Raw genomic sequence first — 15,262 nt, 5'->3', positions numbered from 1 at the left:
CACGATAGTTTGGCAACCACGTGCTTTAATCCCAGCTCTCCCACTTACCTGCTCTATGACCTTGGACAAGTCTGTGCCTTGGTTTCCTCATCTTAAAATGACAATTAAATACCTGTTCTCTCTCCCACTTGGTTGGTGAGTCCTAGATGGGACAGAATCTGTTCTGATTTTATTGTAACTACCCAGTGCTTAGTACAGTCCTTAGGGCATAGTAAGTGCTTAACAAATACCGCTGTTAGTATTATTGTTACTATTATTATTATTAAAAGGAGAAATCTGACACCTGCTCCACTGACTAAAACAACTGCCTGATTTTTTCTCCCTTTCTTGAAATCTTCACTAGCAAAGAGAAGATGCCAGATGAGGCAATTCTGTGCTCAGATTAAAATTATTTCCAGAAATTGAGTTAAAGGGGATTTTTTTTTGCTAAAATTATCTGGAAATCATCTTAATTTACCACTTCTCCTTCCTTAGAGAAAATGGGACTTAAATTACTTCCCAGTCTTGAGAAACCCCTGTAAGGAGCATGCTGGGATGCCTAAAGTGAGTTGGATGCATCCCAAATGTTCCCTATTTTTTTTTATAGTATTTATTAAGCACTTACTGTGTGTTAGGCACTGCCCTAAGTGTTGGGGTAGCCACAAGCTAATCAGGTTGGACATAGCCCATGTCCCACACAGGGCTCACAGTCTTAATTACCACTTTATAGATGAGGTAACTGAGGCACGAAGAAGTGACATGACTTGCCCAAAGACACACAGCAGACAAGCGGTGGAGCCGGGACTAGAGCCCAGATCCTCAGGCCTGTGCTCCCACTTCAGCCACTTTGGCCTCACTTTCTTCCTCCATCCTGTCTGGTAGACAGACCAGTATCAGAGATAAGCTTGTTGGAAGCATAATAATAATAATAATAATAATAATAATAATAGCATTTATTAAGCGCTTACTATGTGCAAAGCACTGTTCTAAGCGCTGGGGTAGATACAAGGTAATCAAGTTGTCCCACGTGGGGCTCACAGACTTAATCCCCATTTTCCAGATGAGGTAACTGAGGCACAGAGAAGTGAAGTGACTTGCCCAAAGTCACACAGCTGACAAGTGGCGGAGACAGGATTTGAACCCATGATGGAAGGGATTTCCTAACAGCCAATCAGGAGGCCTTCCCAGACTGAGCCCCCTTTTTCCTCTCCTCCTCCCATCGCCCCCCCCCCCGAACCTACCTCCTTCTCCTCCCCTCAGCACTTGTATATATTTGTGCATATTTATTACTCTATTTTACTTGTACATATTTACTACTCCATTTTATTAATGATGGGCATATAACTATAATTCTATTTATTCTGATGGCTTCGACACCTGTCTACATGTTTTGTTGTCTGGCTCCCCCTTCTAGACTGTGAGCCCACTGTTGGGTAGGGACTGTCTCTATATGTTGCCAACTTGTACTTCCCATGAGCTTAGTACAGTGCTCTGCACACAGTAAGTGCTCAATACGATTGAATGAATGAATATGTTGCCGACTTGTACTTCCCAGGCGCATAGTACAGTGCTCTGCACACAGTAAGCGCTCAATAAAAACGATTGAATGAATAAATGAATGAATTTAGCTTTGCTTTAACACCTGAAATGGAGTGACTCATCAGTGCAGCATGGCTCAGTGGAAAGAGCACGGGCTTGGGAGTCAGAGGTCATGGGTTCAAATCCCAGCTCTGCCAATTGTCAGCTCTGTGACTTTGGGCAAGTCACTTCACTTCTCTGGGCCTCAGTTATCTCATCTGTAAAATGGGGATTAAGACTGTGAGCCCCACGTGGGCCAACCTGATTATCTTGTATCCTCTCCAGTACTTAGAACAGTGCTTTCACATAGTAAGCGCTTAACAAATGCCATCATTATTATTATTATTATTATTTGTCAAATGCTTACTGTGGTTTTGGCATTGTACTAAGCACTCGGGTAGATTCATTCATTCATTCAGTCATATTTATTGAGCACTTACTGTGTGCAGAACACTGTACTAAGTGCTTGGGAAGTACAAGTTGGCAACATATAGAGACGGTCCCTACCCAACAACAGGCTCACAGTCTAGAAGGGGGAGACAGACAACAAAACAAAAGAGCCCAGGCTTGGGAGTCAGAGGTCATGGGTTCTAATCCCAGCTCTGCCACATGTCTGCTGTGTGACCTTGGGCAAGTCATTTAACTTCTCTGAGCCTCAGTTACCTCATCTGTAAAATGGGGATTAAAACTGGGAGCCCCAAGTGGGAAAACCTGATCACCTTGTATCACCCCCAGCAGTTAGAGCAGTGCTTTGCACATAGTAAGTGCTTAACAAATGCCACCATTATTATTATTATTATAGTACCTGGTACATAGTCAGTGCTTAACAAATACCATCAAAAAAAGGAAACCAAGCCTACCTCCTACCCCCAACCCCGCCACCACACAAATGCCCCAGTCACTCCCTACATTTGTGAAGTACACAAAAGTTTGATTATTGGACACATTTTTCCTCTACAAAACCCTATGTAAATCACTGTAAATACCAAACACTGAGAATTAGCTCCAGTGAAACAATATCCTCCTTAGGAAGCTCTAGGAAGGCATTTTCCTGCCTTCTGCAGATCATCTAGCTCATGTACACTCATAACACCGCTCTCAGAGAAATTATTTTTCCTCAAGAGCCACCAAAATTGGAAGGATACCCACACAATATGACCCAACTCAGGTTCATGTTTGTTTTTCCATTGGCCTGGAGGATGTTGACTAGCAGAAAAGATCACTGAAGGCCAAGGGCAATTTATTCTGACCATGAACCGGCCCTGACATGTAGAATAATTGGTGAAATAAATTATTCCTCTCTCTCCCCTTCAAACCAGTCAAGAGTTCCTGAAATTAGAGAAGAGGCATGACCCAGGCATGGGCTTGGGAGTCAGAAGGACCTGCATTCTAATCCCCATTCTGCCACTTTGCTGCTGTGTGATCTTGGGCAAGTCACTTAACTTCTCTGTGCCTTAGTTACTTCATCTGTAAAATGGAGGTGAAAACTGTGAGCCCCATGTAGGACTTGGACTCTGTCTAACCTGATTGGCTTGTATATACCCCAGCGATAAGTATAGTGCCTGGCATCTGGCAAGCACTTAATACCATTAAAAAAAAAAGAAACCGGTCTCAAAGAGAAGAACAAGGAGGCATAGTTTGAGATAAAAGGTGGAACACAAATCAAATAGGCCATGCCAATCCTCCTCTTTTTTTTTTGTTGTCACAATCAATTCCCCAAACAAATGACTCTAAGACTGCAGTGTTCAGTCTAAACCTAGATATCACACACAGCAGGCTTCTTTGTTTCACAGTGCCCTAAGGTCTAAAGACTGTAAACTTGTTGTAGTCAGGGAACTGTACTAAGTGCTCTGCACACAGAAGGCACACAATAAATACCACTAATGATGAAAACCGGCAGCCATTTCTTAGTACCAAAGTGACCCCTTTCTTTATTTGTTTCATCTGCCACTATCTTTAGGCGCACTAACCCTATAGTAACAGCAGCAGTAGCAGCACAAGAGCCAAGCTAGAGGTATGGAACTTCAGACCTACCGTCTCGATTGGTATCCATCTGGCGGAAGATTTTCTCTGTCCTTTTCTCTGGGGTGGATTCATCTTCCGGCATCTTCATTACCGAGGAAACCATCTTATAGATTGCCTAGGTGGTGTGACAGAAGCAGAATACATTTGAATCACTCTCCGGTGTCTAACCAATAATATTATCGGTAATATCAAGGGTCCAAAGCCACATAAGGAGCAAGATTCCCAAAGCAGCAGCCTAACTGCCAGCACTCATTCAAGGGTTCAGATTCAGCGGCACTTGAATCTGTGACCTTGGACATTTGATATGCATCCCACCACCAACCTCACAGCTCTTATGTATAAATCTTTAAAATATTTGTTTTAAATTGTTTATTTATATTAATGCCAGTCTCCCACTCATGACATTAAGCTCGTTATGGACAGGGTGTGTGACTGCTAATTCTGTTGTAAAACATTCAGGACATAGTTCCCCACTCCTCAAGAACTGCCAGTGGTTTCCCATCCACCACCACATCAAAGAGAAACTCTTTTCTATGGACTTTAAAGCACTCAATCACCTTGGCCCCTCCTACATCACCTCACTACTCTCCTACTACAACCCAGTACAAACATTTCGCTCCTCTAATGCCAACCTATTAACTGTACCTCGATCTCATCTATCTAGCTGCCGACCTCTCACCCACATCCCACCTCTGGCCTGGAATGTCTTCCTTCTTCAAATCCAACAGACAATTGGATACTGATGTCTCACTAAAGTCACATCTCCTCTGACAGGCCTTCCCTAAGCCCTCATTTCTTCTTTTCCCAATCCCTTCTGTGTCATCCTGACTTGTTCCCTTTATTCACCACTCCTGCCCCAGCCCCACAGAACTAATGTACATATCCATAATTTAGTTATATCAATATCTGCCTGCCCCTCTAGACTGTAAGCTCGTTTTGCACAGGGAATTTGTGTCTGTATATGTGTCTGTATATTGTTTGCACTCTCCCAAGGATTTAGTACATTGTCCTGCAAACAATAAGCGCTCAATAAATACAACTGATTGAACACTGTACTCTCTCAAGTGCTTAGTACAGTTCTCTGAACATAGTAAGTGCTCAATCAATACAACTGATTGATTAATTCAGTTTCTATTTAAAACTCAAGCATGCTACTTGGGGGTAGGAAAACCTGCTAACCCCAAGGATTGCCCAAGTGAAAAGCCAGGAGAAAAGCAGTTTTCTCAACTCCGGTCAAACTCTGGACTGTGAAAATCAGGCTCAAAAATGTTTTTTCTTGAATCACTGAAGAATCATTTGACTCTTCCAACCCCAAGGAGTCCTATATGAAGATATATCAGTGCTTGCATTTTTGTCTCCAGATTAGACTAACCTCAGTGGGCCTAGGAAATCAGCTTGTAGAGAGATAAGAGCATAATTGAAAACTGTGACTGTCAAGGGAAGTAGCGTGACCTAGTGGAAAGAGCATTGGCCTGGGTGTCAGAAGACCTGGATTCTAATCTCAACTCTGTCACTTACCTGTAGTGTGACCTTGATCAAGTCACTTAATTCTCCGTGCCTTATTTACCTCATATGTTAAAAGGGGATTAGGAACCCTATGTGAGACAGGGACTATGTCCAACCCACTTATCTTGTACCTACCCTAGTGCTTAGATTAATGCCCGGTGCATAGTATGTGCTTAACGAAAAACATTTGAAAAAAAAAAACCAGCTCTATATTTCACCCAACAGTTGCTTCAGCTCTACAATACTGGTAAATAAAGGGAGAGTTTGGGAAACATTTTATTGACAACTTAGGTGATATGACTAAGGCTACGTTTGCACTACAGTGAATAGGAGGATTGTTGCCTGAGTGGAATGATTTCCTGGTTAAAAGAGTAGTAGTAATAGCATTCACTGTGTGCAGAGCCTTGTACTAAGTGCTGGGAAAGAAGAGGTTCTCTGTTGTTTGTTTTTTTGTTTTTTCAATACACACATCATCATCATCACCATTAATCGTATTTATTGAGCGCTTACTATGTGCAGAGCACTGTACTAAGCGCTTGGGAAGTACAAATTGGCAACATATAGAGACAGTCCCTACCCAACAGTGGGCACACAGTCTAAAAATCAGCACAAACTTGTCAGTCCTGAATACTAGACTGATAAAGAAAATACTTTGTTTCCGAATTCAAAAGCCTCAGGCTTTTGGAATCCCTGAAACATAACTGAAAGCCATTCCCATGCCAGGCCCCACTCATTCAGCCCCCTTAGGGAAACAACAGTGGGTACAGGGTGCAGCCCTGAAAACACACAGAGAAAAGTTGCTTTCTGCCAGAAGTTTGATCATACCTATTCTACCTAATTAAACTGGACAGTTCCCGGGGCTTGGTCTTTTTAAACCGAGGGAGAACACTTATACAGGAGGCACCTCGCACTCTTTCACCCTACGGTTGGAAAATTGTCATATCTCTGTCCCCCAAATGGATGGCCGAATACACGTTTGCCTCCCATTTAAAGTGACATTTCCCCGATCTGGCTGTTGTCACAGAACTCCAGCAAGGGGACTCTCCCTGGCAACAGTAGCTCTGAGCTGATGGGACTTCTGACTCTATTCACTTGTTTCGACCTTGACTAACGCTGTTTTGCTGTGTAGGTAATACCTCCGCAGCCAACGAGGGTTAAAAAGTCTTCGGTGGGAAGCAGTATGGCCTAGTGTAAAGAGCACGGTCTTAGGAGTCAGAGGACCTGGGTTCTAATCCCGTTTCTGCTGATTACCTACCGTGTGAACTAGGGCCTAGTGAATTTTAATTCACTTCTCTTCTCTGTGATTCAGTTTCCTCAACTGTAAAATGGGGATTCAAATCCTGTTCTCCCTCCTACTTAGCCAGTGAGCCCCATGTGGGACAGGGATTGGGTCTGATTCATGCATATGTACACTAGCATTTAGAACCATGCTTGACATATAGTAAGCACTTAACAAGTACCATAAAAAACAAAAGGTTGTTGGGAAGCCCCGGATCAGGATCAGTGGACCTACGTCGAGGTACCTAGTGCCATACCAGGGGCTTGGGGGACAGGCAGAAGATGAAAAAAGCAGAGACCCTAGCTTTGAAGACCTTGAAGTCAGGAATGGGTGCTTCTATCTTTATTAAGAGTGGGAGAACATTTGTAAAAATAGATAAATACCCAAAAGCTGAGGTAAGCTGGATTTCATAACACTCAATCAGTCAATGATACTGTGTGGAAAGCACTCTACTAAGTGCTTGGGAAAGTACAACATAACAGAGTAGGTAGACACTATCCATGTCCTCAAGGACATGCTTCTATCGACAAGCTTATAGTACAAGGTAAGTGTTTAACAAATGCTAAAAAAGAAAGTAGTTTGCCATCTAGTGAAAGGGACCTAAGAAGTAACCAGCACTGGTGTGGGAGAGGAGCAGATAAGAGCAGAGCAGTTGGACTCCCACAGTTTCATTGAAAAAAATGATTTTTTTTTGGTCGGTATGGTAGGCACAAAAACTTTCTCTTGGTTGGGAGAGGAAATGGGGGTGGGGGTCTAGAGCCAAAGGTGGGTGGAGGCTTTAATCCCTACATATCCCATTGCTAATCCCTAGTGAATTAAGGCAGCTCCAGGCAGATTGCTGAAAGATAACCAGAAAAGGCAAAGATAGGTAACAATAGGAAACAAATTCTGCCTCCCTAAGCACAATTATTTCCTTAAAACTTTATTGGAAACGAAGTTGGAATGATGCCAAGAAGGGACCATGGTTTGTTCCTGCTTTATTTTTGGCAATGTCAGTGAAAGGAATAACAGAGATATCCTGTTTTTAATTAAACATGAAATGTTCTATTTTTGTCTCCGAGTAAATACAGATCTGCAGTGTCCCAGGGGATAACTCGGGGCTGGGATGCACATGGAGCTGATACCCTTTGGGGATCACTCCTTATCCCTCATTTTTACCTTCTTCCTTTCTTTTCTTCTCGCTCCTCCTCTTGAACCCACCAAGTGGAAAATTCAACAGAAGTGCCATTAACTGGCAACGGCCTCAAATTCAACATTAAAGCTCAATTCATCATTGAATGAAGATGGAAGGGTAAGCTCTAGTACACTAATCCAGGCCTTGTAACAAAATCCAGATCCTGGGAGCCATCCTCCGTCACGGAGGAGTAGGGCTCGGTGAGCCGAAAAGGATGGGCAGTCCCCTCCTGAAGCCTGGTCAGCCAATACTGGGCTGACTGGTGGCAGGGGGATGGATGGGTTGACCACTGACCTCCTTTGACTGTGAAGCGCAAACATAAACCTTTCGCCATTATGTGACCATTTTTTCTGTGGTATCTGTTAAGCACTTACTATGTTCCAGGCACTGTACTAAAGCACTGGGATACATACAAGGTTGTCAATTTGGACATAGTCCATGTCCCCACACTGGACTCTCAGTCTTAATCCCCATTTCACAGGTAACTGAGGACAAGAGAAGTTAAGTGACTTGCCTGAGGTCATGCAGCTGTTCACCTTGAAAAGGTAAGTGAATAAGGGCATTTTCGCATGAAAACCTTTGGAAAAAGTTTGAACTACAATTTTTGGTTCTAATGCTATAAGCCGCAGCCTGAGCTGATTCGGATCCTTGAAAGTGTTCAACATTGTTGTGATTTTCTTAGCCTTATTTTCCAGGGTGGCCGGGCCTTTTCCAGTTTTCAAGGGTGGACCTTTCAGAGCAGAGATGTGGCGTGCCCAGGGCAGGGGACGGAGGGAGGGAGGGTGGCATGCTAAGTTTAGAATGGGGTAGAGGGCAGACGTAGAAGAGTGGCAGCCTGCTGCTCAGGAGGCTGGAAGCAACACAAGGCGAATAGCAGGGGAACTTGTACTGCCTTTAAGATGAATGAGAAGCAGCATGACCTACTGCATAGACCCTGGGAGTCAGAAGGACCTGGGTTCTAATCCTGCCTATGCCACTTGTCTGCTGTGTGACGTCCTGAAGTCAATTAATTTATCTGTGCCTCAGTGACCTCATCCCTAAAAAGGGGATTAAGATTGTGAGCCCTAAATGGGACAGGGACTCTGTCCAACCTGATTAGCTTGTATCTACCCCAGTGCTTAATACAGTGACTGGCACGCAGTGAGAGCTTAACAAATACCACAAAAAACACACGCACACAAATTAGTTGATCATCACTGAACAGGCTGCAAAGGCTGGGAATAGTCCCCCTTCTAGACTGTGAGCCTGTTGTTGGGTAGGGATTGTATCTATCTGTTGCCGAATTGTACTTTCCAAGTGCTTAGTACAGTGCTCTGCACACAGTAAGTGCTCAATAAATACGATTGAATGAATAGTTCAACCAGCCAAGACACTACTAACATCCCCCCAGCCCTTTCATCCTCATCTAATAAGCTAACTGGTAGAGCTCCATTCATTCATTCATTCAATCGTATTTATTGAGCGCTTACTGTGTGCAAAACAGTGTACTAAGCTCTTGGAAAGTACAATTTGGCAACAAATAGAGACAATCACTACCCAACAACGGGCTCACAGTCTAGAAGGGGGGAGACAGACAACAAAACAACACAAGTAGACAGGCATCAATAGCACCAATATAAACAGAATTGTAGATATAAAGGTTGCCAACAGCTGAGAACGCTTTTTACAGAGTTTGTCATGAATCTGTAAATCTCTTTTCACCGGGCCACATCGCTTCTCTTACCTTATCTCCCTTCTACTGGGACTGGGAGGTCAATGTAGGTCATGGACTGTGTTCACGTTGATTAGCTTATATCTATCCCAGTGCTTAAAACAGGTTTGACACATAGTAAGCACTTAACAAATACCTTAAAAAAAAAAAGAGACTCTCATGCCACATTCATCACCTGGAGAGACAGCCCAAGTAACTCAGGATCTGCGAGCTGGAACGAGGATGTGTTTTTGGCTCCAATGACCTGGTTTGTACCCGGAAGGCCAATGAGATGGGGCAGTTAAATGAAGAGAAGACATACCTGCACAATCTCCAGCATTTCTGATTTACTGATGTAGCCATTCCCATCCAGGTCATACATGCTGAAGGCCCACTTCAGTTTCTGTTCCAGTTTCCCTCGTGACGTCACACTCAGGGCTATGATGAATTCTCTGAAGTCTATTGTTCCATCCCCGTTGGCATCAAAAGTGCGGAATACGTGCTCGGCGAATTTGGAAGCGTCCCCATAAGGGAAAAAGTTCCCATAGATTTTCTTAAATTCCTCCATTGACAAATGCCCGCTCGGGCAGTCTCTCAAGAAGCCTTTGTACCATTCCTGGATTTCATGCTCTGTAAAGTCTGTGCTTTCTAGCAAATCCTGCATGACCTCAGGACGCAGCTTACTGTTCTGTTTCCCCATTTCGGTGTTGAAGATTTAGCTATGGATGAAAATGGGGAAAGATACTGTTATAGCCGGGAAGGATTTAGAGGCTTAAACCAATATCCTGTTCTAACACATTCAAAGATTCTGCTGCCACATATGAGGATATCTTCTGTGCCGGGAACCCAAAAACAGAACAGAGCACCTGTCGGAGGGAGCACTACATCCTTTTCATCGGACAGTGACGTTGCTGCCCAATGGCCCAGATAACTCTCTTTTATTGTTATATTGAACTTTCCCAAGTGCTTAGTATAGAGCTCTGCACAAAGTAAACACTCAATATGATTGACTAACTCTTCAGCCAACCCAACTTCAAGGGGCTTCTCACTTGCAAAGCACTTTTTTTATGGTATTTGATAAGTGCTTACTATGTGCCAGGCACTACACTAAGCACTGGGATAAATACAAGCTAATCAGGTTGGACACAGTATCTATCTCACACATGGGGCTCACAGTTTAAATCCTCATTTTGCAGATGAAGTAACTGAGGCCTGGAAAAGTTCAGTGACTTGCCCAAGGTCACAGAGCAGACATACTGTGCAGTCAGAATTAGACCCCAGGTCCTCCTGACTTGCAGTCTTTTAATGATACTTGTACAGCGCTTACCACTGTACAAACGCTGGGGTAGATTCAAACTAATCAGGTTGGACACAGTCCCTGACCCACATGAGGCTTGCAGTCTTACTCCTCATTTTACAGATGAGGTAACTGAGGCACAGAGAAATGAAGTAACTTGCCTGAGGTCACATAGCATCAGGCAAGTGGTGGAGCCGGGATTAGAGCCAAGGTCCTCTGACTCCATGCTCTTTCCATGCTGCTTCTCTTAGATTTAGGGTTGGGAGAGGAGAGGAAGGACATCCTTTCAGTCAGTCATATTTATTGAACGCTTACTGTGTGCAGAGCACTGTCCCAAGCACTTGGGAGAGTACACTAGAAGTGCTCCTGATGGGCTCTGGTTGCAATTGTGAAGGGCTGGGATGGGCTAGTCATTCACCCCAGTCCCTAGGGAGACAAAAGTGCTCCCTACCAGAAGGCTGTAATCCTTGGCCACATACAGGATATCTTGGAAACCTTAGTGGCAGAAGATGCTGCTGCCTCTTTGCCCCGATCCTGAGACACAATGGGTGTGGGGAATTCACGTTAACCAGATACAATCAACCAAAGGTATTTATTGAGCACTTTGTTCAGAGCACTGTACAGTGCTCTGAGTGTTTAGGAGAGTACAATACAACAGAATTAGCAGACACATTCCCCGCCTGTAACGAGCTTACAGTCTAAGATGCAAGATTGAGGGACTTTTTTTCTGCACATTGCTAAAAATCAGGGGGGAATGAAAGAGAGCAGAGAATTGAGGACTTGCAGGACAGGGAGGATGGTAGTGCTAGTTACAGAAATAATAATGATAATAACAATAATAATTGTAGTGTTCGGTAAGGGCTTACTATGTGCCAGGGGCCGTACTAAGTGCTGGGGCAGAGAGAAGATAATCAGGTTGGACACACACAATCCCTGCCCCACAGGAGTCTCACTGTCTTAGGGGGAGGGAGAACAGGTAAGAGAAGCAATGTGACTCTCTCAAGTGCTTAATACAGTGCTCTGCACATCATACACTACTCTGCAATCAATCATCGATCAACTGATTGATTGTGGCTTAGTGAAAAGAGGCTTAAGGATTCAAGACAAACTCCGTTGGTAAAAATCATTCTCAGCAGTCAGTCAGTCAGTGGTATTTACTGACCACTTTCAGTGTGCAAAGCACTGTTCTAAGCACTTGGGAGAATAAAATACAACAATAAACAGACACATTCCCTGCCCACGATAAGTTGACAGTCTAGAGAGGGAGGCAGTGGGCAAACCTGACAGCCCAGCACCTCCCAGGGCTGCGGCTATAACACGCTCGGGATTCCACTCTGGTGTGGTGGCCACCTGTATTTGTGATGTCCAGTCATGCTTTATGACCTTTATGTACAACACAAATTTAAGCTTCATCGTGGCTGATTGCCCATGAAATTACGAACGGATGGCAACTGAGGCAGTGATGCACCCTATTGCCAAGTGCGAAGTTCTAGGAGAAACCTAGCTGCAGCTGCAGTGATAGGGCCAACATTGCTTCGTGAAGCCACGTACCCTTAGTCAGTTGCCAGGGTAGCCACCTCAGTAGCTACCACGGTCTGCACCGCCTACATTAGCCAGTTGTTTTCAAGACTGCTGTTGAGTCCATCCACCATGTGAAGTGCCCCAAGGGCCCTCACGAACAAAAAAAAACAGATCCCTGGCCTCTAACACTTTCAGTTTGATAAAGGAGCTTGCATTCCAAATTCATTTATAATGGAAATGGTGGAATTCTGACAAGGGAAAGCCTAAAGACTGCTAACAAAAGTGAACAGCAGAGCCTTTCAGAAAATATACAAACCCACATTGGGAAGGTTGATTAATTCCAACCTCCATAATCCGCAGAGATGCGAGGGTGGAAAAAACAATCTTCTCTGTCTCCTCCCGCAGGGTTTTTCACATTGTGTTCTAAAGAGCTCCAAGGATCCCCAAGAGGTTTCTAGGGGGGTGGTGAAAGAGTTCAGCAATAACAGCAGCTAATGCCAAATATATGCTACTATCACCCTTCATAAATGCCAACTAGCAACTGAAAAATCCCATTTGGGTAGTGGGCAGGAAAGCAGTGAACTCCTCTGTGCCCTTCTTGGAGAAAGACTTGTCCTGTATAAAGATGACGCTGCCAACTGAAAGGCCGTAGACTCAGTCAGTCAATTGCATTTATTGTTTACTGTGTGCTGAGCACTGTACTAAGTGTTTGGGAGAATACAATACAACAATAAACAGACATATTCCCTGCCTACAACGAGCTTATAGTCTAGATTCAATGTGGCAGACATGGATGGAGCTTGGATTCATTCATTCATTCAATCATATTTGATTCCCCATGGGGTTCTGGTTCAAAAGATTTCAATCCCTCACAACCCCATGTATCTGAGCTTTTGCTCCCTTAAAAATATGGGAGACCAGACTAATTAATTCCCCCAGGATGTTCACTGCTGATATCTATCCCAGAATTTACAGTGCTCAAGGGACAATCGAAGGGAACCCAGAACTGAACCTTGAGGGACCCCCACAGTTTAGGGGTGGGAAAGAGAAAAGGAGGCCTTTCCAGATTGTCCCACCTTTCCTCATCTCCCACTCCCTTCTGCATCACCTGGACTTGTTCCCTTTGCTCTTCCCCCCTCCCAGCCCCACAGCACTTATGTACATATCTGTAATTTCATTTATTTGTGTCTGTCTCCGCACTTCTAGACTGTAAGCTCATTGTGGGCAGGGAACGTGTCTATTGCTGTATTGTACTCTCCCACGTGCTTAATACAGTGCTCTGTACACAGTAAGCACTCAGTAAATATTATTGAATGAATGACTGTGAGCCCACTGTTGGGTAGGGACAGTCTCTATACGTCGCCAACTTGTACTTCCCAAGTGCTTAGTACAGTGCTCTGCACACAGTAAGCGCTCAATAAACACAATTGATTGATTGCTTATATCCCACAATTCTATCACCTCTCCTTCTTGCTAAGGTGAAGCTGACAGAGAGAAGCATGAAAGGAATGTCTTTAATTCCAATTGGTGTACTCACACTTGATGTAACCCTACAAGGTAACCCTTCTCCAGTCACTCAGTTGACTCTTTTTATTCATTTTTTTTCCTTCCAACTCTACCTCTTCCTTAGTTGTCCTACCCTCCTCATGGGTCCTTTAAATTTCCATCCTCAGTGCTTTTCTGGGCCTCTCCTGGAAAGCGCACTGGACTGGGAATCAGGGAACTTGGGTTCTAATCCTGACTCTACCACTTGACTGCTGTGTGACTTTGGGCAAGTCACTTCACTAGGCTTCAGTTCCCTCAATTTAAAATGGGGATTACATGTGTGTTCTCCCTCCCACTTGGAATGTGAGCCCCATGCGAGACACGGTGCGTATCTGAAATGATTATCTTGCGTCTACCCCAGTGTTTGGCAAATAGTAAGCACTTAAATACCACAATTATTATAATTATGATTTTTAACTTCAGTGTTAAAAACAGGAATATGCCTCTTGAAGCTTTTGTCTGTGAACCTTACAGGGAGAGGATTATTCATAATCAATCCAGAGGTAACTTCTCCTTCCCTTCCCCACAGCACCTGTATATATGTATATATGTTTGTACATATTTCTTACTCTGTTCATTTATTTTACTTGTACATATCTATCCTATTTATTTTATTTTGTTAGTATGTTTGGTTTTGTTCTCTGTCTCCCCCTTTTAGACTGTGAGCCCACTGTTGGGTAGGGACTGTTTCTATATGTTGCCAATTTGTACTTCCCAAGCGCTTAGTACAGTGCTCTGCACATAGTAAGCGCTCAATAAATACGACTGATGATGATGATGATGAGGTAACTGCATGGATAATGTCCCAATTCTTAAGATAGGTATGAAGGTACTCCCTCACATCCATGAGCACCAGTTCATTTCTTCCCACAATGCTTGGCTGATAGAACCAAGTGACATGAGTTTCTGCCCATTCAAAATTCATCCTGCCACTCTCTCCAACGACCCTGTGAAGGGCCAGATACTGACATGGCTGCGGAGAACTCCAGGAAGGAATTGGGAAGAAACCTGGAATTGGAGAGTCAGGGAGCGGACAAGCAGGGCAGAATTCCCAAGGCTGGCACCTTCCCGACTCTTCCCTCATCGAGCTCCCTAATGTGAGCTACAGCCAGCCTGAGCCAGGACCCTGGGAGGTATCTGATGAAGACAGCTGGCCAGAACAGATGGAAGAGAGAAGAGACCATCAACATGCAGATGTTAGAGCAGGGGGTAGGCAAGGCGAGGCACACAGTCAACTAGTACAAATCAGGATAAGTAATAGGCAAGCTGAAGGACTAGACTCAAAAAGATTCTTTTAATCACTTGGGTAAAACCACCTCCACATTACAAAATTATACTAGCTTTCTTCCTCCCTTCAAAGCCCTACTGAGAGCTCACCTCCTCCAGGAGGCCTTCCCAGACTGAGCTGACATTTTCCTCTCCTCCTCCCCATCCTCCCCCTCTGCCCTACCTCTTTCCCCTCCCCACAGCACTTGTATATATTTGTACAGATATATTACTCTATTTAACTTGTACATATTTGCTATTGCATTTATTTTGTTAATGATGGGCATATAGCTATAATTCTATTTATTCTGACTTTTTTGACACCTGTCTAGATGTTTTGTTTTGTTGTCTGTCTCCCCCTTCTAGACTGTGAGCCCGCTGTTGGGTAGGGACCGTCTCCAT

The 15,262-nt window shown here is 44.0% G+C and overlaps 1 protein-coding gene across 3 annotated transcripts in view; it reads right to left on the bottom strand.

The window, feature by feature from the left end:
- NCALD (neurocalcin delta) overlaps positions 1–15,262 on the bottom strand; it is a 470,303-nt gene that overhangs the window by 6,042 nt on the left and 448,999 nt on the right. For all 3 annotated transcript variants that reach the window (XM_038745843.1, XM_038745842.1, XM_038745844.1), the window contains 2 exons: positions 9,554–9,950; positions 3,592–3,697 (listed from right to left, as the gene is read on the bottom strand). In XM_038745843.1, the coding sequence (XP_038601771.1) occupies positions 3,592–3,697; positions 9,554–9,931 (484 nt within the window). In that variant the 5' untranslated portion in view covers positions 9,932–9,950. The remainder of the gene's footprint in view (positions 1–3,591; positions 3,698–9,553; positions 9,951–15,262) is intronic.

The sequence above is a fragment of the Tachyglossus aculeatus genome, chromosome 4 (genome assembly GCF_015852505.1).
Source record: "Tachyglossus aculeatus isolate mTacAcu1 chromosome 4, mTacAcu1.pri, whole genome shotgun sequence".
Lineage (NCBI taxonomy): Eukaryota > Metazoa > Chordata > Mammalia > Monotremata > Tachyglossidae > Tachyglossus > Tachyglossus aculeatus.
The sequence above is the reverse complement of the archived record's forward strand: the minus strand, read 5'-3'. Positions and strand labels throughout refer to the sequence as shown.